This window comes from Sceloporus occidentalis, unplaced genomic scaffold, assembly GCF_023333645.1.
Source record: "Sceloporus occidentalis isolate IW3139 unplaced genomic scaffold, rSceOcc1.0.p SCAF_219, whole genome shotgun sequence".
Classification (NCBI taxonomy): domain Eukaryota; kingdom Metazoa; phylum Chordata; class Lepidosauria; order Squamata; family Phrynosomatidae; genus Sceloporus; species Sceloporus occidentalis.
Window position 1 is genome coordinate 23,415 of NW_028317199.1, and position 25,972 is coordinate 49,386.

At 37.3% G+C, this 25,972-nt stretch overlaps 1 protein-coding gene across 1 annotated transcript in view; it reads right to left on the minus strand.

Annotated features, from left to right (window-relative positions):
• LOC149277293 (glutamate receptor ionotropic, kainate 1-like) overlaps positions 1-25,972 on the minus strand; it is an 85,698-nt gene that overhangs the window by 11,257 nt on the left and 48,469 nt on the right. Inside the window, exons 9-15 of the mRNA XM_089503070.1 lie at positions 22,112-22,225; positions 19,746-19,949; positions 19,147-19,370; positions 15,686-15,804; positions 10,314-10,531; positions 7,687-7,912; positions 6,435-6,685 (exon numbers count right to left, since the gene is read on the minus strand). Coding sequence (XP_089359196.1) covers positions 6,435-6,685; positions 7,687-7,912; positions 10,314-10,531; positions 15,686-15,804; positions 19,147-19,370; positions 19,746-19,949; positions 22,112-22,225 — 1,356 coding nt within the window. The remainder of the gene's footprint in view (positions 1-6,434; positions 6,686-7,686; positions 7,913-10,313; positions 10,532-15,685; positions 15,805-19,146; positions 19,371-19,745; positions 19,950-22,111; positions 22,226-25,972) is intronic.

Below are 25,972 nucleotides of genomic sequence, written 5' to 3' on the forward strand. Positions count from 1 at the left end.
GTGTAGACGTCTACATGATTCGCGTACACAACTTCTGCTGCAGCTGGAAGGAGGTGCAGTTAGCAGCGAGGGGGGAAATCTCTCTGACAGTCAGGGGGTGTATGCGCGATGGACGCAGACAAGCCCCGCTGCTAACCGCACCTCCTTCCAGTTGCAGCGGAAGTTGTGTACGCGAATCGCATAGACGTCTACATGCTGCCCAGACAACACACCGGGAGTCAGAAGCACCGGTAAGTTTTTTTTTGGGGGGATGTATGTGGTCTATGAAATGCCTTTTAACCCCCTTAATGCCACTCTGTCTCCAGAAATGCCTCTTAACCCTCTATACTCCACCCTGCCTCCTGAAATGCTTTATACCTCCCTATATGCCACTCTGCCCCATAATATGCCTTTTAACCCCCTAAATGCCAGAGTGGCATATAGGGGTATAAAGCATTTCTGGAGGCAGAGTGGCACATAAGGGGTCAAAAGGCATACCATGGGGCACAGTGGCATATAGAGGGTTAAAAGGCATATCATGGGGCACAGTGGCATATAGGGGGTTTAAGGCATTTATGGGGCAGAGTGACAAGACTGGGAGCAGATGTGCATAACTGGGGGGCAGGTTGGAAAATAAAAGGAATTAAAAACAAAATTTTTCTCAATCATAGCTTTTATTAACAAACAATTGTTCACATAGTTTAGATGAATTAACATTTACCGGTAAAACTTTTTTCCTATAGGGTCGTCTTATATTCAGGCCTTTTCTTTGTTCCTAAATTAATATTCAGATTTTGGGGGGTCGTCTTATAATCAGGGTCGTCTTATAATCGAGCAAATAAGGTATTTTATTTTTATTTTATTTATTTAATTTATTTATTTAATATTCTCCCCCCCAAAAAATCAAATATGAAGGATATTTTTTACAGCAGGAAAAACAAGCAGACTTGATTTATTCTTATCTGCTGTCATTTTGTTCCCCCCATGTTCTGGTCACATTGTGAAAAGACACATTTCTTGCCAAGGCATCGTTTTGGCTATTTTGCTTTGTGGATAAGAATGCGGTGCAGACGCCAGTTACAATTTTGTCATAGACATCGAAGACAACCGGAAACGCCTTGCCTCATCCTTGGGTGTGGGAAGAGTAACTGCTAATGACATATTTTCTTATCTCTCTCTTTTAGACAATAACAACGATAATAAAAGATTATCATGCCACGCTCATGTCCATGCTAACGCTATACAACATTTGGTAGCTGTCTAAAAATTTTAAATCTGATCTAAAAGTCAAGTGCTTCATCACCAGCTCTGTATGGGTTAAAGTCTATCATGGCTTCTTATTACCTTCTATGGTAGACTGAGAAGTAGATCATTATTATGGAATGTTCAGCAGAAAGAAACAAATGTTGACACAAGTAAAATAATGTTCTTAGCCCACATCTGTCTGAGAATAGTCAGCGGGTATTGCATTTAAGTGGTAAGACATTTAGTTCCCGATCTAGAAAAGAAGCCATTCGACGTGTCATCATGTTTTCAGGTACTTTGTTACATTGTGTCAGTATAATGAGGAGCAGGCAACTGGGCGCTTTCTATGCTAGAAGAGGTTTCACTCGCTCAGCAGTTCAGTCATGTAGTTTCCGTCGGTGACAGAAAAAGGTGTAATTGTCTACTTTTAAAAACACACCTCTTAGAACCCTTTAACACTTCAGTATTGGTTAATCATTAACTAATTGACTAATTAATATGTACTTATTAAGGTGTAAGCTTAAATCGTAGTCTTGTACATGTCCACTGAGGACTCAAAAAGCATTTATACAAAATATGACCAACTTTGAATAACTTATCTATATTTGTTGTTTAGGGGACTGGATCGCATAAAATTCGTTATAGAAGGCTTAGTTTTCTCACAAGACCAAATACTTATTTTCTGTAGACCTGAAAACAAGAACACATAACCTTTAGGAGCCTTAAAAGTACTGGCAGAAAGGCTTCAAATATTCTTACAATCTTTCTTGGTGAGCAAAAAGACATCTCTGAAGGCAAAACTAGACCTTGAATCTGATGGGCTCTGGAAGAGGAAGACCCTCGGACTAGATGACCTAACAAAATAGCCTGTTAGTTAACCTATACTCTAGCCTTTATTTTACTGGGGTTTTTACATTTTATTTTCACACCTCTTTATAAATGTTGGAAACCTACCTTGGAACTCTCAGGGTTTGACCCAGAGTCTCCGAATGAAGGTCTGCTTACCAGGGTCTCTGGGTCAGTGCAGCTAACCCTACCTCCATGTGTGGTTCTGTCTCTTCTGTACCACCTATTAGTTTGCTTCTTTAACACCCAGTGTAAGGTAATGTCTATAGGAAGTAGCTAATTAGATACATCTACAAAAAGTTAATAAATACTGAAAATGCTTTTTTATTCCATGTTTTTATTTTATTTTCCCTCTGAAGTGACTGCCCACAGATATTTCCGCTTGAATGGGTGCTGCATAAATTGTTACATTGCAAAGGTGTGTCTGCCCAGCTAATGCACACATACTGTTACACAGAACATCTTTCAAGAGGTGAGACACATTACACATAACAGGGTTTTTGAATGTTATGAGTTAAAAATGATGTCCTAATACGAAAGGTTATTGTTCCGATTCTTTCTATCATTATCGTGTGACAATTTAAGTCTGTCACGTGCCCTGCTTTCCTCTCTTTCTTTATGTGTGAAATTGCCAGGTCTATTCTTAGTCTCAGTGTGAGTCTCTGTCTTTCATTTGCAATACTGAGTAACCTTTCCGAGTTCCAGTTCCAGAATGTGTCTTTCCAGCTCTTGGGCGAGTGTCTTCCTTTTAATCTTCAGTCTCAGTGTCTCCAATCTTCATATCGGACTAGTCTAGTGTACATTAGTATTCTCCAACTCAAAAAACCTATCTTTTTCCACCCTCACCATTCACTTCACCTCTCATCCATCTGTCCTCTTTCTTCTTTTCCTACATACCTTTCCTTCAGCTCCATAACCATGATCCTGATTACCAAACTGAACAATCATACATGTTCGGCGAAAACTAAACTTGGGCTGAGTTTTTGCCTACGCTTGAGAACAATCATGAAGTTTTTGACAATATGAATCCTCTATATTTTTAAACCATTAACTACAACAAACTAAGCTTTTTTATGGCATCTTCTCAGACCAATCGGTTTCCCAATGTTTCCTACTTAACATTTGTACTTATGCAGAGGTAGGATATGTTTGTATAGCTCTTGACACGTACATACAAAGCAAAACCAATGATTCCAATAATCTGAACGGATCTCCATTTGTTTGAACACACCTTTTATTCAGTGACTATACAGTGTGGATAGAGGGCTGTGCTCGGATCCCTCTTTCCTCTCGCATTAATTTGCCACAGTCTAATTCCGTAGATAATGTGGTTCCCGAGGTGGAGTTGGAGGGATGCGTTTGCTTACATTGCAGTCCATAAAAGAAACAAAAGGCCTTGCATGCAAAAAGAAATAAAAAACAAAAACATGCATGATTAAATATAAAATAAAAAAGCTTTCATGAACACAAGCTTAGTGAACCAAGTGAAATGTAAAAAGCAAATAATGCAGAATTCATACATATGGAGAGGAGAGAACATAAGTGATTTTATGTGGGTTTAAAAGCAAATAATAACATGCACATTTAGTAGAGATAATTTTACTTAGATGGCACTCCCAATTCAATCCATGCCAAATGCAGATTCTTCCTAATGAGAATTCCTTCCAGGTAATTTTTCTAAGTGCCAGAGAACTCGTATGCACTTTAGATAATGCTAATGCAATGCGCTCCTTCACTTTCATGGCTTGAGATTATAACTGATTAAACACTTATAAAAAAAAAAAATACATATAAAAGAGCTGCTTAAACGGCTGCAATGAAATGTGCTTTAATACCTCCAGTTCGGTTTTTAGGGACAAGATTCCGGATAGGATTTTCTGGATAGGATTTGTTGTTTTGAATCACCCACTTGCAAAGAGATATGCACTGGAATGGCTAAAGTATTATTATTATTATTATTATTATCTTTTATTTATATCGTGCCAACAAAAGTACGGTTTAAATATATCTTTATTGATAACAAGTTAATCTGGTAACTTGATCTTCTCTGCTTTCAGTATTTCATCAGGTTTCTGAAAGTTTTTCCTCCTGGGGATATTCTATCCTAGTAGATACCCTCCTAATAAAAGCATTCACATTGGAAAGGTGGAGGGGAGAGTTGTTGCTTCAACCAACTCACTTCACTATTTATTATGAAGGTCAAGTATTAGCAGGTTTCTCCAACCAGCCCTGTATTGTCCATAACTATGGATCTCATTGAGCTAACTATACATCATAAAGGACCAGCCAAGCTCTTCCACAGCAGAAGCTCATTGGGATTGGCCCTTCATAATGTATAGTGATGTCAAGAAACTGAAATCACAACTCTCCGTTTAGCGAACAGACCCTTATGTCATACCAGACAAAACTAGAATGAATGATATGCCATCTCCCTACCAGGCTGTGAAGAACTTTCTTATTGTAGAAATACCTGGATTAATGTCATAGAAAGAGTGCAGCCCAATTAGCAGAGCTTGGTTCTTCTCTATGCAAGCAAACCACATACTTTTCCAGATATACCATCTGCTGTCTTACAATCATAGCACCGACAAAGCTAAAGCGTCCAGCAGCCATTCTTGGCAGGTAAACGCATGCTTTATAAAACGCAGCTCTGTGGTGTCCAGTTTAAAAAAACCAAAAATGCACTTTTGAGTGGCAGAAGAATAAAAATCTTGGGTAGCCAAGTTTCATTTAACACGAGTTTGGTGGGGGACAGATACGTGTAAACATGCACTTATCATGTGTCTACATTGAGTTTATAAAATAGAATTAATACAGCTTGTGAGATTTTATCACAACTCTCCTATTTCTAGAAGCCTGTTACATAGTTACACAAGCATCAGGGCCGGCCCAAGACTTAATGCCGCCTGTGGCGAAGTTTAAAATGACGCCCCCCCCCCCCGCCGACGCGGGGGGGGGGGGCGGCATTTTAAACTTCGCTGATGTCATTATCTACCCCCCCCCTTTGTACTTACCTTTAAACAGTCCTGCGAGTCTCCCTGCTCTGCCACGGTGCCGGCTTGTAAAATTCACGTCACTTCCGGCGCTCATCATTACAAGCCGGCACAGAGACCAAGCTAGAGGGCTCGCAGAGGAGAGAGAGGGGCGCCGAGCGGGTAAGCAAAAACCACTCGGTGCCCCTTTCTCTCCTCCGCTTCAAAAAAAAAAAAAGCGCTTGGGGCGGCAAAGTGCTGCCTCTTCAAAAGTGCCGCCTGGGGCAATTGCCCCACTCGGCTCCATTGTAGGGCCGGCCCTGACAAGCATCGGATACCAAAAAATAAGAGCATCCAGTTGACCTATTGCTATTATCCGATTAACGTTAAACAGATAATGTTAACAAACTGTTAACAAAAAATTATTATAAAAAACTATCAAAAAACGAATCATGCACCAATGAATTGTGTATAAATAGGGTAACAACAGTTCCTGGTGTACCGGGGATTACAAGTACCCTTTTTTCATTACAAATAATTTAAGGTGTTTTTGGCATAAAGACAAACCAAAATAAAATGACCTCACTGCATTACCACCCAGTGTCTCACCTCTCCATGGATTTAATGTTTTTTCTTAGTGAAATGTGCTAAATTACTCTCCGTCCTCTACGATTATTGGAATCATAGTTGGATTGAGGTTCTATTTTATGTTGGATACATTAAAGGCAATGTTACCAATTTCTCACCTCAGAGGCGACAGTGTGAGAAACGCCATCTGAAATGTATCAAGCAAAGTAGGCCAACTAATTACGTAATTATGCCCCTCTATCCCTTGCTGATAACCCATCATTGAAGTAAATTACACCACAACAAGCCTAAATAGCAGTAAGCTGGGTGCTGCTGGGGATAAATTAAAAGACATTGCCCTAAAGGGATAGCGAAGCTTAGTTACCCCAAAATAGTTTTAAATGTATTTTGAAACAAGAGGAAATATTTATTCTCTGATTAAGTGAATTTTAAGGTAAATGATCTTTCAATGGATGACGCAACTTGATGATGACTATTTTGATTGGAAATGTTTTCTGTGCAGTGAGGGGGTTTTATGTAACCATCATGAATATCCCTTAAATGAAAGATTTTGGTTAAATGCATGTGATTTGGAACAATTACAAACGATCTATAAGACCATTGACTTGGATTTGTACAAATCAGGAAAGTTCTAATTGGAAATCCTCTTTGATTAATTTGTAGCAAAGTCAGCACGTTCCATCCTCATCGTAATACACTGTGTTCCCCAATGAACTTTAACAAATCATGAGTGCATGAACGGCATCTGTTTGCCAGGCTAAAGACGTTCGCGGTATAGATATTCGGAAAGACCGACATACTCACCTGTTCTATATCACTGTTTTTTCTGGATTTATAGATGAATTCTCCTATTGCTACAAACACGGATAGGACAAGCCCCGCAGCAAGTACTATGAAGATGCCGCCTATGTTTTCCACCCCTAGAGCACTGGCTTCTTTACTGTCCTCTTCTGGACAGCCATTCCCTCTCCACCACTTCTCCTTCATCATATGTAGCTTCCCTTCTTCTTGCAGCTGCAGTATTGCAATGGTAATTTTGTCTCTGTATGGAGATCCTGCAAAAGAAATGGCAAGAACAAACCGATAGCAAATGGTAGCAAAACCAGATACTGTTACAGTAACACACATGTAGGCAGGGCTTCAAACTCAATGCAGATTGTAAAAATCATTAAAAAGGCAATCGTCTCATTGTTCTTTTTCATGTAATGATATGATGTAGGCGAAATGACTAAAACATGATAACTGAAGACGGCCATTTTGTTTCTTCCATTTTGTGTTTGTAATTGTATTGCTTACACACATGGGGGGTTATGGTTCTTGTAGTTAAATGGGGGAAGGGTTATTATAATTTTTCTACAATACATGTCCTAGTCAACTGCCTAGTGCAAGGTATAGGTGAAAAGTTATGGTCTACCTAGTGACACTGTCGTTTTTCAATGACAGTACACTTTAAGATAAGATATGTAGAAAACAGGAGACCAATGCATAAAAATTATGCACAGGGCTAAATTCATGCCAATTATTCTTAATGTAGAGTACATAACATGTTACACAAAGCATATTTTTCAGTTTCGAGAAGCATATCGTTCATAAATTACCAGAACCCTTAGAAATCAATTGGTTTGCTATAAAGCTGTATGCCAATAATTTCAGTGCTAAACTGCGAGTGCATGCGAGTTGGCAGAAAACATGAGTTTGTGACGGTAAACTAAGTAGAATTTGACTTAAGTCCAACTTACTTCTTCACTATTGTCTACCTGCATTTGCTCTACATTAACACTTTGCTCACTTATACTTTCTGAACATAAGCAAGCAACTTGCAGATTCATTAACCCTTAAGCTGTGTGTGACTTGTAAATGAGAGCATATCTGCAGAAATGTTATATAAAAGGTATGCACCATGCATACATGCACAAAGCATTCAACGAACGGGAGGAAGAGCAAAAAGTGGTAGATTCTTCCAAAATACATCAGGGAAATTCACTAAGATGTGTATAGACTGTATTCAGAAGCAAAACAACATTAAGAATCCGATTTTTGGGAGAAGATAACGTACCGATTGGGGTCCCAACTCCGTAACCTTTGGAGTCGATAAGTCCTCCAATCTGAGTCAGGTTGCAGTTTCTTTGAGTCACGTACTCAATACTGGTTGACTCCATTAGAAGAGCGTAGTCAGTGGTGAGTACTCTCTGAATTCCTTCATCGTTGTTCTTAACGAGTGCTGTCTGCTGTCTACTGCTCATAAAAGCCCACATCTTCTCATACGTGGATATTTTAGATTTCTGTAGAAAGAGAAACAGGAGATCAGAAAACAAAGCCCTACAGACATTTTGCTAATTGAGAATTAGCCTCCCCATCACTAAATGTTCAGTACATGAAACAGATGTGACATTTGAATAGGAGTTAGAAAAGGATTTACAAAGTGTGTGTGTGTGATTTTTATGACGTGTACTTTAAACAGCAGGCGTACAGGCTTATCTGGACATTTTTTAGCCAGAGTTGCCCTCTAGGACTTGTACAAACATATAAAGAACTTGGAGCAGGATAAAGTGGGCTCAGTGGGAAGGGAAACCACATTGACAAGGTGCAGCTGGTGTTGGGTGCAGGCGATGGAATTATAAGATTTAGTGATTTTGAAGTTTTGGTTTAATGCTTGGCGTTCGCATGGGCTCTATATTTTAAACGCAACTTAACACTACTATACCTTTTATGTTTTATGCATATTGCATCTTCATCGTGCTTGTGGAAGGTGTTTAAACATTTTGGCTCGTGTTGTTTTACTAGCTATGTTGAAGACCAAATTGTGCGCAAATAAGACTTAACTAAGAGGGACCTCCAGTTAGATTACGATAAAGAGGACAGACAAACGGCGACCGGGGATCTATATAATGTCTAGCAAGTGTTTGTAATCTTAGGGCCAGGTGAGGGAGATCATAGGATCTACTTTCACTGCTCCACTGGCACAACAGGGGGTTCTTGTATTATGGGGGGGGGGGCTAGGACAAGAACCAGGAGAACCAACAAAGGTAGGGGTGTGTGTAAAGAATGTTAGTGTGTCTGTCTGGAAGTATGTTAATATGTGTGCGCGTGAGAGAAAGTATGTTGGTGTGTGTATGATTGTGTAAATATGTTAGTGTGGGGAAGTATGTAAGTGTGTGAGAAAGTATGTTGGTGTGTTTGTGTATGTGTGTGTAAATATGTTAGTGTGTGTGGGGAAGTATGTTGGTGTATAAAATAAGGTAAGTGTATAAAAATAGTTATCGCATGTATATAAATAGATTGAAACTTCCATGTGAATTGGACTAAAGATCTGTTTCTTATACATGTGTGAGTGCGTGTGTATATAAATGTGAATATTACATAGGCGCGATGTAATGGGGGGTGTAAAACATGGACGAGATGTAATGGTGAGGTGTAAAATATTGGGGAGATATGAAGGTGAGGGTTGAACCAAGATAAGAGAGGTAGTTTAATTAAAAAATGATGGGTGGGGAGACAAACTGGAGTAGAAAAAAATGAGTTAAATAAAAAAAAAAAAAAAAAGGGAAAAGAGAGAAAGAGTTAATACAAAAAAATACATCGGGAAACATCAAGCAGAGTTCATAAACACATTTGGGGAAAAGAGTATTAGAAGGGGAACGATGCTATTTTAGCCTCAATTTTGCGATTCTCTTGCACATTCCTTGAAATTCTCCCCAATTCTTTGCTTAGTGAATAGACCCCACAATGTTTTATGTTTTTCAAGTTTATGACTGTAAAAATGTAATTAAAAATCCTTTTATTTACTTAAATGACATTATAATTTTTTAAGCCCAACACTGATACAAAATGCACACACGCTAAAGTCCTCTACCATTATTTTCCTTCGAGACACCCTGAAGACGGGAGATGTTTTGTAGAATTTCAGAAATTAAATAACATCAGAAGATCAAAAAAAGATCTCGCTTCCCTTGCAAGTTACGAAAACACACACGTTTTTTTCTATGCGTATCTCCTCTTAATTATCTAGCCGAGAATTCTTTAATTAAGCGTAATTCATCACCCATTGAAATACCCACTCACATGCGGTGGTTTCCTAGAAACCAGACTTTAAGAACAATGACATTTTGCAACCTGAATTTTTGTAGCTGTAACATCATTAAAATTGATTTTGAGGAGGGGAAAAAAAAATAAAAGAAATTAGAAGCGTGACGATAAAACAAAGTATAGCCGGTATTAAAAAGACGGCCAACCTGGTTTTTTTCCAGGTAAAAAAAAAAAGAGAAAGCAAATGCTGATTTTGTATTATGTAAAATCCCTCAAAAGTAACCCAATCATAGCACCTTATACCAACTTCAAAGTAAAAAAAAATAAATCTAAAAACATTAGGATATACTACACGATAATCACCGACTTTTTTTTTTTTCAATAAATGGCCAAGGAGACCATTATAAAGTATATTTAGTAAGATATCATGATTAGAATCAGCTTCCTTATTGCTTAAAACGATATAGTTTTTCCCCCATTTGTAAAAACATCTAAATCACCAGTATTTCAAATATAACATAAATTAGCATTTTATGAAATCTAACATCTGTAGTATTTATATTGTTTATATGTTATGTGATCACTTGGCGTTGAAACATAGACGAACAGGTTTTTCTTTAAAAAAGTAACAAGGAAATCCTAGTTAATTATCCTTACCTTGAAAAAAGTCATCGTTGATCCATCTCTTACGGCTCCATATTCTATCTTTGTTTGTTTCGCCAAATCATCTGCGGAATCTATAGGAGATTCCATCCTCTCCACTGTTAAGAAGGCCGCCAGATTTGCAGTGTAGGAGGATATGATGATCAGGGTGAAAAACCACCATATACCACCCACTATTCTGGTAGAAAGGGCTTTGGGCATTAGCTCTGATCCTGTCGTGAGACATAGTCATGCGTAAATCAAAGGGGCACAGAATGCATTCGTGATCGGCACAGGTTTGGGACAGGACGCCATGGACTTAAGTCTACAATTAAGGGATGTTTAGTGACAAGCTTATGAAAAAGTATAAGCCTATGACGTGTCCCATATTGATTAAAAATTAAAACTTCTATGAGAAAATGTTTACATTTTTGAGCAAAAAACTACTTTTTCACTACTGGCAAAAAAGTCCATACAATACACGGAACTCTTTTAAACTTAAATTCCTATTGGCTGGTCAGTAAGGAATTTAATGCAAAATTATATATAAATTTATATTGTAAAGTAGAAAATTTGTATTCTACACACTTTTGGAATTTTTTTTACATTTTTTTTTTTGGGGGCTGGTGAGATAAACGAGGGACCCAGCAGCCGATAGGAATCTACAGCAAAATATGGAATATTTATGATGTAAATTTTAGAATCTGTTTTCTAGACATGTCTAGGATTTGATGAAAACGAGAGAAGTAAAGTTTTGTTCAAAAATGAAAACCTTTTCCAAACATTTCAATGTTTATTCATTAACGTTCCTTTATGTTTAATCATATCGGTGTAATGTATCAGTCAGGATAAGTGATTCCATTCCAGATCTGTTAAGAAACTAGGTTATTCAGCTTCTGTAAAGTGAAATATAGCTTTCTTTTAGCAGAACTGCTTTTATCATTTGACTGCTCTGCTAACAAGTTACTTTTTTTTCTTGTCGATCAGGTTGCTCTACACCTTGTCAGACACAATGAAGATACTCAACGTCAAGCCTGGCACGAGATGCGAAATGTTTACACAGAATGCACGTTTCAATTAAATGGCAAGCAGCTGAGGTCCCCTGAGTGCCTTAGTATCCCATTAACAATGAAACCATACCGATACACACAAGAGCACTTGACACCAAGTTCCAACGGCACCTTGGTGTGTTTATCTAACCGTTATTACCTGCCTTATTGTGGAAGTGTTGGTATTATTTGTTCTACACTTTTTCTTTTACAATGTGACGTGTTCTCATATACACAAACAGAGAGCGCTTAGGTTCTTCTTTTATGCCAAAAACTAGTGATTATGTGTTTCTGCGCTGATCTCACCACCTTAACGGGAACACTTCTGTAAACTAGCTGGACCGTTTTTAATCTAGATTCAATGGACATAAACATTTGGGTTTTTTAGGTCAATCAGAAACATCGATAGCCAACACCAGGTAGCTGCCCAGCTGTCAAAAGTATGAGTCCCAAGAACATCAGCTAACCTAAAACCAGACAATGATAGGAGAGGATTGTGAGAGTTCTAATTCAGCAGTCATTGTTGGTACCCTCAGGGTTTTTTGGGTCTGGGCCTGGGGGAAGCAGATTTAGCGATGGCACCAGATTTGAATGTACTTGATGGATTACTTGCGGTTGAAAGGAGGAGATGGGGCAGTCTGGTAGAGAATAGAGTTTCAAACAGATGGGACAGAATAACTGCATTACATGTAGTTTAGGTTTGCAGAATATAACGAAGACTAAAGGAATCTAAACATTTGCATCTCTTTGGCATTATGGAAGCTCATGAACAAGTATATTTTAAGTTTTTACCTATAGACTTGATGACAGATGAATGTATAACTGAACTATATAAGTGATCCATTAGTCTTTTTTCTTACTGATAATGTAACTCAATTTACGACTGTACTTTATTATGGGTAGATTATGTTTCCCAGAAACCATCAATAAAATAATTAAACCTGATAGATCAGTGAAATTATATTGCTTATTGCAGCACATGCCACTTTTTATGACTATAAATAGTCAAAAGGTTGTTGGTTTAAACTAAAATCTTTTTGGGGAACATTCATGTAATGCATTTTTGTCATGTTTGGTTTTTCTGTGCGTTTTAAATAAATGTGATGGCTAAGAACATACCAGGACCAAGAACAATTATTGAAATGTGAATCTAGAACTTCTTGTAGGACTAGATTTCTAGAATTCCAGGTCACATGGACTAGAACTCTTACAGTGGTCCACAGGGTTATTGCTAATTTATTTATTTATTATAGGTAATTTATTGATTGCAACTTACAGGAATCTACTCACTAGCCCAGTATTGGTCAAAATTCAACTTGCCATTGTTGGGCAATCACCTCACTGAGCTGATGCTTTATGGCAATGCTAATGAAGTCCGATGAAATACTGAACATTAATTAGATCAACGACAAAAAAAACATGCAACCGTTTCTAGCAGAAATCTGGGTCAGAGACAATACTTGCTGTAGTCTCTTTAGTGCCTTTTTACGGCAGACATGACAGCCAATCCTGATCCAGACTTTGCTCACGCTCTGCAGAAAAGAGAAAGTCTGATCATCACATTTAAGAATTTAAACAAAAATGGCTTCCAGTCAAGCACAGACATCAAGCACTTCGGCAACAAGAAAGAAAAAAACATAACAGGGGAGAGACTGATTATTTTTTTGTTTAAACTCCATATGTCGAACCCCTTCAGCTCTGGAGGGATATGCCTGTGGGTGCAGTCCAGGCCCTTCCAGTGATGAACGGGTCAGCGAAGGACCGCTGGCGATCACACGTACCACACGTTTTGTGCATGGAAACATTTAGCCTCAAATGACTTTTTTTTTGTTTCTACATCCTGAAAGACAGAAAGCAGAGTCTGGTTGGGGCTGACTGTCATGTACCCAAGGTAGTGGTAACGAACAGACTGCATCCCACAGTTTGCTGTGGATGATGGTAAACTCCAAAGGCAGGATCAGAGACACAACCTCGGATACCCCGGCCACTGCCGGCTCTGACTCCCATGACGTCCAACCATCAACCGATGCCCAGAGGTCGGCATCTTTGAATGTATGCTGGCAGTCGAGCATCACTGAAGTTCTAGAGTCGGCAGTGACCAGGTCGCCAAAGGTTGTCCATCTCTTAACAGGACATTACGTATGGATAGAGGAAAGGAGGCATTCGAGAGGAGGCAACGACAGCTACAAAACCTGCCTGATACTGTAAAACCTCATACCGCTTACTCAAAATATATATATTATATTATAACACCCATATGATTTGATTGAATGGACTAATGTTGCTTGTGCAATTTAAAAACAATCTGGATGAAATCTGAGTTGTGTTTCTAGCTTTATTCGGCACATTCTATTTTATCTTTAGTAATCTACTTGGAGATCAGTGAGATTGGAGATCTCCAAAAAAGACATGTACATAAAGGCTAATGTTATCGGGATCACCCACAACGTTTTTCTGTCCAGCTATTTCTCCTCCTAAGTAGGCAGACAAAAAAAAATGTTGAGAAGAAAGAGAAAAATGTACGAAAGTGGGATCTTTGAATTCGCTGATCACTTCTTCGAGAAAAAAACCAACACATGCTACAAAAATAACTGGTTTAAGTCCTAAAACACAAATTATCACTGAGATGGGAAATACCGCAAATTAATTAGTCATTTAATTAGTGACACCTCCTTTGAAATTTGTAGTTTCTATATGGACTCATGTTATAATGTTTGAGTTGAAATCAAGTAATAAGGGCATCAATCGTTTAAATCCTCATTTCTCACAACACAGAGTATTTGAGTATTTGATATGCTGTAAAACGTGTTACTAATCCCTCCTTTTCCTATTCTTGGAGATTGTATTCAGGTCATTGCAGAAACCGGCAAACAAACAAAAGATCTAGTTGTTTCTGCTTGTCTTCTAGTATCTCTACAAGACAGAAACATGCTGAAGGTGAGTTTATGAAGATGGCTAATGCACTGATTTGTGACAAATACCCAGAAGAAGAATGAAGCAGACCTGTCAACATTCCAAACGTCTTGCCATATTGACGTTATCCCCAAGGTCTTTTTCAGTGCTCTAAAGCCAACAGGGACCAAAAATCTAAGTGAACACATCGAGATCTCACGACTGTCAGTCCATAGAAATGTGCACTTAAAAACAAAAATCCTAGATCCGAAGCTTAAAGGACCCCAAAACAAAGCAAATTAAATACATTACGCGTCGCTTCACACTTCCCATTGTGCTCTTTGGTCTTTGAGTCCATCAGCCTCAGGTACCAAGATTGGTTAAAATTTCTTTATCTGGTTTCCTACGTTTTTTCCTGTTACAAATCTTTACATTACGTTATTCACGCCCCCATGAAAAATGTAATTTTCTTTTTTAGGGAAAGCTCTTTGTATGTACTTCAGGTTTATGCCTTTTATTATGAGGGACATATATTTTATTGTATTGACGTCAGCCAGCCATTCCTGTAACTGGCTTTATCACAGACGTCTTTATTTAAACTGCCGATACCAGCACAAAAAAAAAATTAGTTAATAGCGCATTTACAAACTGGACAGCGCCGTAATCCACTCCTACAGAAGCGGAATCTGTGTCTGGAATACCGAAGGAATGTGGTGCATTCATTCACACAAATTACAGTTAAGTATAGCAGATTAAAGAAATACAATTATTCATGATTGATGGCTAAGCAGAAAAATGCCAGAATTTCTATAATGCGAAAATACTCGTATTCTATTTATATGTCTATGTTTATGCGTACACACCTGTTTGCAGTAATTAAGGTGCCTGTTCATTCATTTCAATGAATTACGTGTTTGGTTTTCAGTCGTGATTAATAATCAAGCTAATCATGGTATTAAATGCCAAAGAAGAAAGGATTTTAGGTGTGTTTTTTTTTTTTGACACTTAAAGGCTTAAACGTTATTCATTATTAGAGTGAAAGCCTTTGCGTCTAACTCAAGCTCACTGCGCTATCTTTATAAAGAAAATAACTTTCAGGACAAAGTTATAAATATCAGCGCTACGGAATTTGATGGCGCTATATAAAACAATAACTAATAATAATAATAAATATGGTGCGATGACAGAGAAACCCAATAGAATCTTGGTGCAACCTCCCTACATCTTGCAAAGTTGTTCTGTTATTATGACCCTGGTATTTGTGCCGCCATCTGTCTCTTAAAGGGGTTTTGGGGTCTCTATATTCTATAAAATTTGTGGTTTTTTTAGCAAGCTAATATCAGGGTTTACAGTATATAAAGAAGGGACACATGGTGGAGTTTACCAACACAGAAGCCCCGAAGCAGACTGTGGGATGTGTGTGAGAAGGGTTTGTGACCTGTATACCTTGCTGCATGAGAGCTCCAACGCCAAACCAGAAACTATTAAGCAAAGTGAAATTATTTTCCACCACGTCTGAGTCTGGGTTGCACGGGTGTGGGTTATACCACTCGTACGGTGTGAACCTGTGGTTGTTAACAGAAACAGTCTGTAAACATCAGCAAAGCAAAGAGAATGTCAGAGAACCTGCTAATGCAGAAAGAACAGAGAGAGAAAGTGAGATCAACGCAAATGTAAAACATAGACATAAAAACAGTTTCATTTTACATTCTATCGGTGCAGGCAAACATAAGAGTTCATTTACAGTCGTATAAAGAGTAGTGTGAGTTATGTGAGGACGTAAGCATTTCATGGCCAAAGGATGACAAATTTATTGGGTGTTAGGCAAAAAGAGCAAGTGTGGTTCAAAAGTGCTGTAAGAGGATCGCTTAAGAAGAACAGTCCATTGGCTGCTATGGTAAGTCACCCATTACTATGACTTTTGCACCATGATTGCTCTTTATATATAACCCCTAGTGTTTTGCGATGAGCTGCTTGCATCCATCTATTTTTATTTACATAACAACAACACGTATGTAGCACTTGGATATGTGCATGGGGTGTGACGAACTTGACAGACGATATCTTCTAGGTCCCATTTTAGCACTACAAAAGTACACTTTTTGTGCCTCCAAGCGACTGTGGGAGTCTAAAATGTAGGATGATGTAAGAAAGTATACAGCATCCTAGGAGCCACTGTTAATCCACTGTGACAGGATGGACATGTTATCCTGAGGGGGTGAGTGAGAAGGTAAGGAAAGGAGTATGTATGTGGGACTCTATGTCTGAGTGAGAGTGAATGCATAAGTGTGTGTGTTTGTGTGTGAGCATGAATTTGTATATGTAAGTGTGAGAGAGGGACTATGCGTTAGCATGAGTGTGTAAGTGCGTATGTGAGTTACTGGGGGAGGAAAAGGGACCTGGCTTTACCCGATTCCCAGTCTGTGACCCAAGGATGGTCCTAGCACCACGTCCTTGACATAGGTCATGTATGCCTCTTAGTAAGATCCTTGTTGTCTAACTGGGACCCATTTTGTTGAAAACCCCCATAGGTTCTATGTTATGCTGAATTATACCATTAAATTAATTGTGGCCCAAACCTTTATTTTTTTACAGTTCTGTTGAGAATATAAATGAATCACTATCAAAACAGAGAATCCAAAATTGTCTCTTTATATTATTATTTATTCATCTTGAAGCCACTGTCTTCTGAAGAAGCTGACTGAACAGGAAGATAAAGGTAATCGGTGTGTGAGATTTGCTTTCAGGGATAGCATTTGATCCCGGTTTGCTGTGGACATGTATTATGAAATAGGGAAGACACTTTGAAATGACTAATATGCTCTTTTTAGTAAAGTGTAAGTAATTTTCATGTCGCACAAACAAAAATATTTATTTGCCAAGACAAAAGAGGTCTACAGAACTCTGGTGAAGCTCCTACGAACAATCAGGTTTATATTAACAATAAAAGCTGTTAATAGCAAGTTCTTCAATAGTACACAAAAACTGGTTACTGAAGAACAATCTGCCAAATACGGTATATAAACTGTTTCAGAAATAATAAAGGGTGTCAATTGGCATTTTTAATTTATTCTTATTTTTCTTCTTTCCCTGCTATCCCTTGGTCCATCATTTTTACGATTTTGCAATATCACCTAAAAAACCTTCATATGACTCACTAAGCTCGGTTACTGCAGCCCAATGTTTTCCATTTCTACACTTTTTTTGTCCATTTCCCTCAACTTCTCTCCTACATCTCCCATATAGAATTCATGTAGCCTTTGGGCCTAGGAACAAAACAATGACTAAAACTTATCATTTAATGCTTTCCAGTAAAATTAATACATTTATGAGCATTTTTCAATTTTTCAATGTATAAAGAAAATATCCACCTTTTTTTATTTTGACAAGGCAGTCTGCTTTTCTTTTACTTTTAAAAAGACGTAGTTGACCATATGGTGTATATATACGTATATATATTGTATATATACGCTGAATATTCAAATAGCATGTGAACTTAGGTATCCACCCAATATGTAAAACTTCTATGATGCCTGGTGGGATAAAAGTTCCAGCTTTTTTAGAGTTCCTCACAGAAGCCAGAAGACCCACGGTTCTTACTGTCCTCAGGGTCCCAGCTGGGCATTTTTAGTACCCCAGCCAACAGGTCAACTTATATAATGTCAACTAGGCCCTGAAACAGCATTGTCCCACCAATGATTTGCCTTGTTATGTCCTATGGCAAGACCAGGCCGGCCCGTCTTGTTTGAAGGAGGAACTGTTGCCTTACTTGTTTCCAGACTCCTGGTACTAACTCTGTATTAACTCCACTGATATATAAGAAACCCCGCGTTAATCTAAAGCTCTAAAAGCATTATCCAGGCAAACCCAGTAACTTAGCCTTTCTCTAGAGTATTACAGAAACATGCCCTCCAGCTATAGATAAAAGGAGCGTCAAAGGGTACGTTTAAAGCTGCATATTCATTTGAATTTCCCAATTAATTAGAGAGGGAAAAAAAAATGATTTCCCTTTAATCGTGTGGCAATAACCTGAGAACAGCGATCTTTGTGTCTCCACACAGTAACGTCAGACCGTGTCTGTGGGATTTGTAATTACAGAGCTCCTTTAATTGCCGATGTCACACCAAATACATTTTAATTACTGTTTCTACATTATGATTAATCTCTGAATTTATTAACTCTTATAACTCAGGGGGCTTACTTTAGCCGAAGTAATGAAACCAGATTGTAATAAACCCACTAATTAACAAGTAAATATTCTGAGATGACTTTCAACGTGCTTCGGAAAAAAGAAACAGATTTTAGCTTTATTTCCTTTTTTAATATTAAACATTACACCAGGTTTCTACTAATTTGATGGGGAAAAGGCTGAATTTGTAAGAAGGTTCATGTAGGGCTTGAATGCATCAAAAATAATTGTTTTATATATCAAAATACTTATTGATGAACTTAGGGCTTTATTGGTAAACAGCTAAATTCACCAAAAACATGTTTTTAGTATCTATACCAAAGTGGTTGTATGATATATCACAAACACCACAGACATGATGAGCATAATGGGCATAAAAACACTATTTTGTTTATTATAATTTTTTTGTTTTTTTTTACACTATGCTCTATGGCGGTTGTCAATGATAACATCATTATAGTATACCTAATTTCTTAGTAAAAATCATGATAATGCGGAAAGCGTAGTATTCATTATGTAATTTACAATGTTGCTAAACGGTAGCAAAGACATCTAATTAAAATATATTAATATGCTATATTATAAAGATAGCGGAGTCATCCCTTGATATAAGTATCCGCTTTCATTATTTTCATTAAGTATCCCTTGATATAAGTATCAGCTTTAGTTACTTTCATTAACAAATAATATTACACAAACTAGAATGCAGGCGACTTACCTCGCAATGACAAACAACACACAACTCACTCCCAGACAGGCAAGTAACACATACATCCAGATGTCAGGAGAGAGGGGATTGAGAAAGGAGAATACACCGGGATTTGTACCATTGGGCTTCCGGTACAAAATGCTGATACCCAGTGTCATAAATGGTTTGGAGAAATCGATCACTTTCTCCCTGACGTAGGTAATGGTAAGAGGCGCAACCGCCAGATCGGCCTTCTGTCAAAAGAAGAGAAATTGGGATACGACACACAAAATGATAGAGCTAACATTTCAAATGTTCAAAAGAAGAGAGTTATTAAAAAAAGAAACCGCTAGTGAATATTTTCTGTATGAAAGAGGTTTTTTTTTTTTTTAAATATTTTAAGTAAACATGTAAGCAATGCCATTCTAGTTCAGAGATGGTTGTACCTTAAATGCATTCTTGGTACTATACTGGGGTGTCCAACAAAAAGACTCTACGTATTTTAAATATATGATCTCCAAGAAGAATTATTGGAAGCCCTTAAATACATGTCAAACATTTAACAAAGGGCATGATGCCTGCCAGCTCCCGTCATAAATAAATACGTAATAAATCTTGGCTTCTCTCACATGGTCAATGAGTTCTCTGACCATTCCGTTCCATTCTCCTTTGTCATTCTGAGCTCCGTATTTGCCATCAGCTACCAGCCTGACTTCATAAATGAAACCTAGTATGTTTGAGAGTTCTTTTAGTAAATCCAAACAGTAGCCCTCAAATCTATCATTTCCATAAAGCGGTTTGTCAGACTTCTTATACATGACATACGGGTCCTCCTGTAAAAAGAAGAAACAAAACGAAAATATAAGACAGACTGGAAATGTGATTCACAGGCCGTAATTTGCTAAACGATTAAAGGGATGGGGTCCCCGACAGCCCCACTAAAGAGAATTGCATATAAAAGTACTCCGAGTACCTTATTATGCATTCTAAAAATTAAATAAAGCCCTTACCTATGGTCTGACAATTCTTGCCACTGATTGACTACTTGAAGCAGCCAATCACTGGCATTAAAAATGTGATTGAAGTACAGATTTTCAGCTTACATTTGAAGCTATTTACATCCAAATTGGGAATTACAGTAATTTTCATCCATAGTCCCCCATCCTCAGGAGCTCGGAAGTAAGTAGACAAAAAAAACAATCAAACGAAATTATCATTCCTAATACTTGGTTGAAAATCCTTAGCAGTGAATGTCTGAAGTTTGGAACCCATGGACATCACCAATTCCTCCCCAATGGTGCTTTGCCAAGGACTTGGAGGCTGCCTTAAGATGCTACGTGTTTATGGGTATTTCTGCCTTCAGCTTTGTCTTCAGCTTGTTAAATGCATGGTCAGTTGGGTTGGGTGAAGTTAGGCCATTGAAGAAATTTCCACTGTCCATTGTCCATTCTGAATGGTTTTGAAGCATTAGGCTGAATCTGAGTGGATAGTATACCCCTATATACTTCAGAATTCATAGCTTTTGTCAGCAGTCATATCTTCAACACTAGTGCCTCCGTTTTTGTATGTTTTCTGGCAAAATCTAATCTGGCCTTCTTACTCTTGCGGTTTACCAGTGGTTTACACCCTGTGGTAAACCCTCTGTATTTGCTTCCATGCAGTCTTCTCTTGATTCTAGACTTCTGCTATCATCCACTAGTTGCTTTCGGTGGTCGCTCAGGCCTGTTGAGGTGGACGAGCTCACCAGTGCGTTCCTTCTTTTTTAGAATGCAGCATATTGTTGTCTTCTAATGTTTTTTTGATGGGTTTGTTTTGGTTTTTCAGCCGAATGATGACCTGCTTTACTCCCCTTAACAACTATTTGGACCCAGCTTCTAAATACAAATTCGACATTTGAAATCAACCCCAGACCCTTAACTGCTTAACTGTTAATTAAATAATGAGGGAACAGTCCGCTTCTGGCCATGAAACGAATTCTCACTCAATTCTCCACCTAATTTTGAGTGCCTGAAAAAGGGTGGTGGTGGGGCATATATGAAAGTTGCTGTAATTCATAAAGCATTCACACAATTTGGATGCAAATACCAAATGCCCCATCCCATATAAGTTCATATGACAATTTACATGTAGAAAATCTATTAATTCATAGCTGTTAAAGAAAAAAAAAAAAAAACTCCTTTTCCTGATTTAGCACCCTTTTAAACCCATACATGGTACAGGTCAGGGGAAACAAGAAGAATATGATGAGAACCCTAAAAACCCGTAACAAGATGGGTTGGTATTTTCATTATCATAAATTATTTTAATTCCTATTTTGATTGATGTTTTAGATGCGTAAGATAGAAATTGGTTTCAAAATAACGCTATGGAACATCTGATGGGTAAAGCATGGGCACCCAAATGGTTAAGAAAAGGTTTATCCTTTATCAATATTAAATCAAAATGGTCAAAAGACAAAAATTTTGAATAATAATCAGCAGGTTTTTAATGTTTCACTGTTCTAATTTTAATATCTAGGACATCTACTCTCTGTTTGCATTAATTCAGATTTTATTCATCACATCAATGAGTCTCCTTATTGAAGTAATTTGTTCAATTAAGCCGTAAATGGAGATTTCCAGCTAGGGATGGGAATCTATCTCACATTATGGATAATACTCATTGATCCTCTATTAGCTCGTAGTGCCGAAGTGCTTGATTGATCTACTGCTGAAATATCACGATAAGAATACACAATGTAAATTGAGGGTCCATGGATTACATTTTTATTATTTTGAACAGCGTTCTCCATTCCGCAGATACCAACTATTCAGCCGTCCATAAATATGTAATAGCCTTCAGTGCCAGAGCAGACTATATATAACAACTCTGAGACCATTAATCAATATTGTTTTCCTTAATCAAATAATATATGTTATCTTCACTTTTACCAATCCTAACCCTTATTTTAATGGAAGATAGTTGTTCACTGATACATTGGCCAGTTCTTACTTACCAGAATGGTTGTAACTATTAGAGTTCTGTTGGCCAGTGAATCCGTTATGTTGGTTGACTTGTCTTTGGAACCATCTGTCATATTAAGACCTATGTTTGAATTCCAGACTCCAATCTACACAATACAAAACACTTACGTTAGGATAATTGTTGGCTTCAAAACAGAATACATTTGGAAAATCTGCTGTGCGAATGCTGGAACAGTGGACATTAACGATAACGAAGGTGTGATTCACAAAATACATATCCCTAGGAGCAAACAGCGGCAAGAAAAGTTAAGGATGATGCCTTCTGTACCAGAAATAAGACTCCCGCAAGATTACATAACAGAACTTGAAGAATTCTGACAAAAGCCAAAGTATTTTTTTTCACCATTGTTGACATTTTCAAAAAACAAGACGTGTCTTCTGAGATAGACCTCATTTTTCACAGTTCATCAAAAAAGTCAAAAGTTTATTTTTTTCCTCACCACTGTTGGGATTTTCAAAAAACAAGATGCATGTTTCCAGATATTTTGTTTTCTGACACTCATGTTAAAAGATATGAGGAACTTTAATTTGATTTAAACGTTATCACCTAGAGACCATCACCTCCTCACTCTATGACCTAATGAACCCAACTTTGCATGGAAATAGATTTCACTGAAGATTGTATGCATATGAAGTGTGATTCAATAGGTCTCAAAATCTGGCTTCTGAAAGATCCAATCACTAATAAAGAAACAACAAAAAAAGATTTTTCGTATCTACTTACACATTCCTTATTTCAATAGCGCACACTGATACCGACCTTATCATGCCAAACTTTTATACAAAGTACTTATTGTGGACAAGTTTTAATTATATATGTTACTTGTAACCTTACACTCACTAAACTTGCTAACTTTCCCAGAAAAAAAATACACAAAAAACTGCATTAAGCTCTACCACTTTTGCTGGAGGGCTGTCCCACCTATCTACCATCTTCTCAGTGAAGTAAAAAGAAAGAACAGAATCTCCAAGGTGTGCTATTAGAGGGTTAATTTGTTAATTGATATTTAAACAGTCCCAGGGTTATTCTAATTAGGAAGTTCCTTGGTATGATGGCCTCCACATGTGCATATGATCTATTTAGATCCCATTTAGCACTAGAAGGGCTTGATCTGGCGTCCCAAGCCGGCACAGACCTCCATGGACTGCATTCATCCCTCTTAAGACACTGAGCGGTGGGATATGACATCCTATCTGGGTGTTCCGTCGTGAGGATGGCGGTCGCTGAGGGGGTAACTGGGGGTGCAGCCCCGGGTCAGGCATAGGGCAGCGGCAAATATGTCTCTGAGATTAAGTTTCCTCTAGCCTTATATACAGAGATTCCATTGCGCAACGCAGAAGTTCATTCTGATTAACTAGTTAAGCATCAGCTGGAATTACAAAAACTGAGTGTTTTTTATTTTATTTTTATATATTTCTAGTTGTTGAAGCCCCTGATCCATCAGGTTCTTTATGGTTCTGCCAATGCTATATATAATCTTAACTTCTACTGTAAAAATACAGCGTTGTCTTTACGCAGTACCCATGTGGTTGGCAAAAGACATACACTCTTCTTCTTCAACTGCCCCATGAGAGATGACCTTGTCAAGCCATGATAAGTGGACTGGAATAATGCAGTTTTACTGCCTGCAGCTAGAACCAGTTATGAACTTTTATAAGTGATGTGTAAATTGTCCTGACCCTGAGGATTTTATTCCGGCAGCCGAGGCAGTTTTTCATTCCTTTTCGTAATCACAGGAAATTATCTTTTTTTTTTTTTTTTTTTATTTATTTTTTGCTCATTTCGGTCTCAGTGTAACAGCAAAACAAATTTATGGTGAAGATTCCTAACGTACGCGTTATGTGAATTTTCGGAATCCGTTTAACAGCATGGAGTAAAAATAAATAAATAAATAAATAAAAAAAAATCTTTGAGCTCGTGATAACAAAAAAATCTAACAAAACCCAATTAAAAAAAAGTCACAATTATATACACTGATTTGTGAAATAGTGTTGCTTTAATTGATTTGATAATCCCTTCCATTTTGAATTGTTCCGAATATATATTTATTTATTTTTTAAATAAATATTTTGCGGCTACTCAGATCATTGCTGTGATAGAGTTTGTTTACTCCTGTGAGAAAAAAAAAAAATAGTTATTTCTCGGTTGAATTGCAATTGTGATTTTCTGATTAAGCCTCCAGGGCAATAGTCTTCTAACCAAAATGCCAACGAACAAGCTGGCTGTTACTACTGGAATGGAGGTGAAGAAGTCAAATTGCAAAAAAAAAAGTAAAAGGAAGAACGTCCGCTTCTTAACAGGACGGGACATAGAAGTTGACAGCAGATAAGAACCATTTGGCCCATCTGGTCTGCTTGCATTTCCCTGATGTAAAGACTCAGACCTTAATCAGTCCTTGGTTCTGTCTTAGGTTCAGAAGCCATACGCCCATCCAATGCATATTTAAATTCCCTCACTGTATTAGCCTCTACCACTTCCCCAGGGAGGCTGTTCCACTTATATCCCACCATTTCAGCAAAAAAAATAAAAAAGTATTAACATTATTTTCTTTTACTTAAAGCCCCAACAACCTTTGCATCGCATCTTACAATAAATACATTGAAAGGGTTAATGCAAAACTAGAATGCACTAACACGAACCGTTACATTCCATCTAAGCCTCTGATCCTCTTGATTATGGCCTCTTAATTATTTTTATGCACAAATTATAAATATTTATTATAAAGAATACTTTTTTTGACATAATGAAAACTAAACAATGGGACACAATGGCATATGATGCAATACACCATTATCAGTCATATATATCGTATATTTATATTGAAATGATGTAGAATATAAATTCTGTAATGCTTAGAAATGATACAATAAGATTATTGTAAATTTGGACGTAAAATATATATATCACCATTATATATATATATATATATATATATATATATATCTCACCATTATATATATATATATGTGACATTCTGGGCAGCAGAAAACTATATATGGTTAACGGCAGAAGCTGACAGTTTTTAGGGGCCATAGGGAAGGATTCATCTCTAGAAATCAGTATGAAATAGTACAAGAAGTTTTGCAATAGCAGTAAACTTTTTACGAGCCGTGGCTATCGGGCTTCTGGGGTCTAACAAGCCCTGCTGGGATAGATTCAGAGGTAGAAGTCAGGGGGTTAAAACATTAGCCGGAAAACCTGGTTCTTGACAATAATAAAGAAGGTGCTACCTGTGCAGAACTTTTATTACAAATACCTTCTAAACTTTTTTATAGATATTTACACACAACAGGCAGCTGTTTAAGCTTTATGGTTGGTGCTGAGTATGTTTAGGGTGACGAGACCACTCTTACCAACAAAGATGCTGAATATAGTGGAATTTGAAAGAAGCTTGTAACAACAGATTATACATATTGTAGTCTAATCTTATGACTACTACAAGATATTTTTGGATGGCATTTATATTCTGTATGTGTGTATATATATATATATATATATATATATATATATATATATATATATATATATATATATATATATATATATATTACACACATACACATTATATTTATTAATACTTTATTCAACAAGCAGCATGCCAAGTAAAATAAAATCATTTCCAACCAGTGTGTTGGCGAGATGGGGACCGAATAGTTATTATTGATTTATAATATTATATATATATATATATATATATATATATATATATATATATATATATATATATATATAACACTTTCAAAAAGATGGTCAGCACTCCAGGTCTTTAAATTGACAATTTCATTTTATTCAAAGTCAAGTCGACGTTTCAGTCATTACTGACTTTCATCAG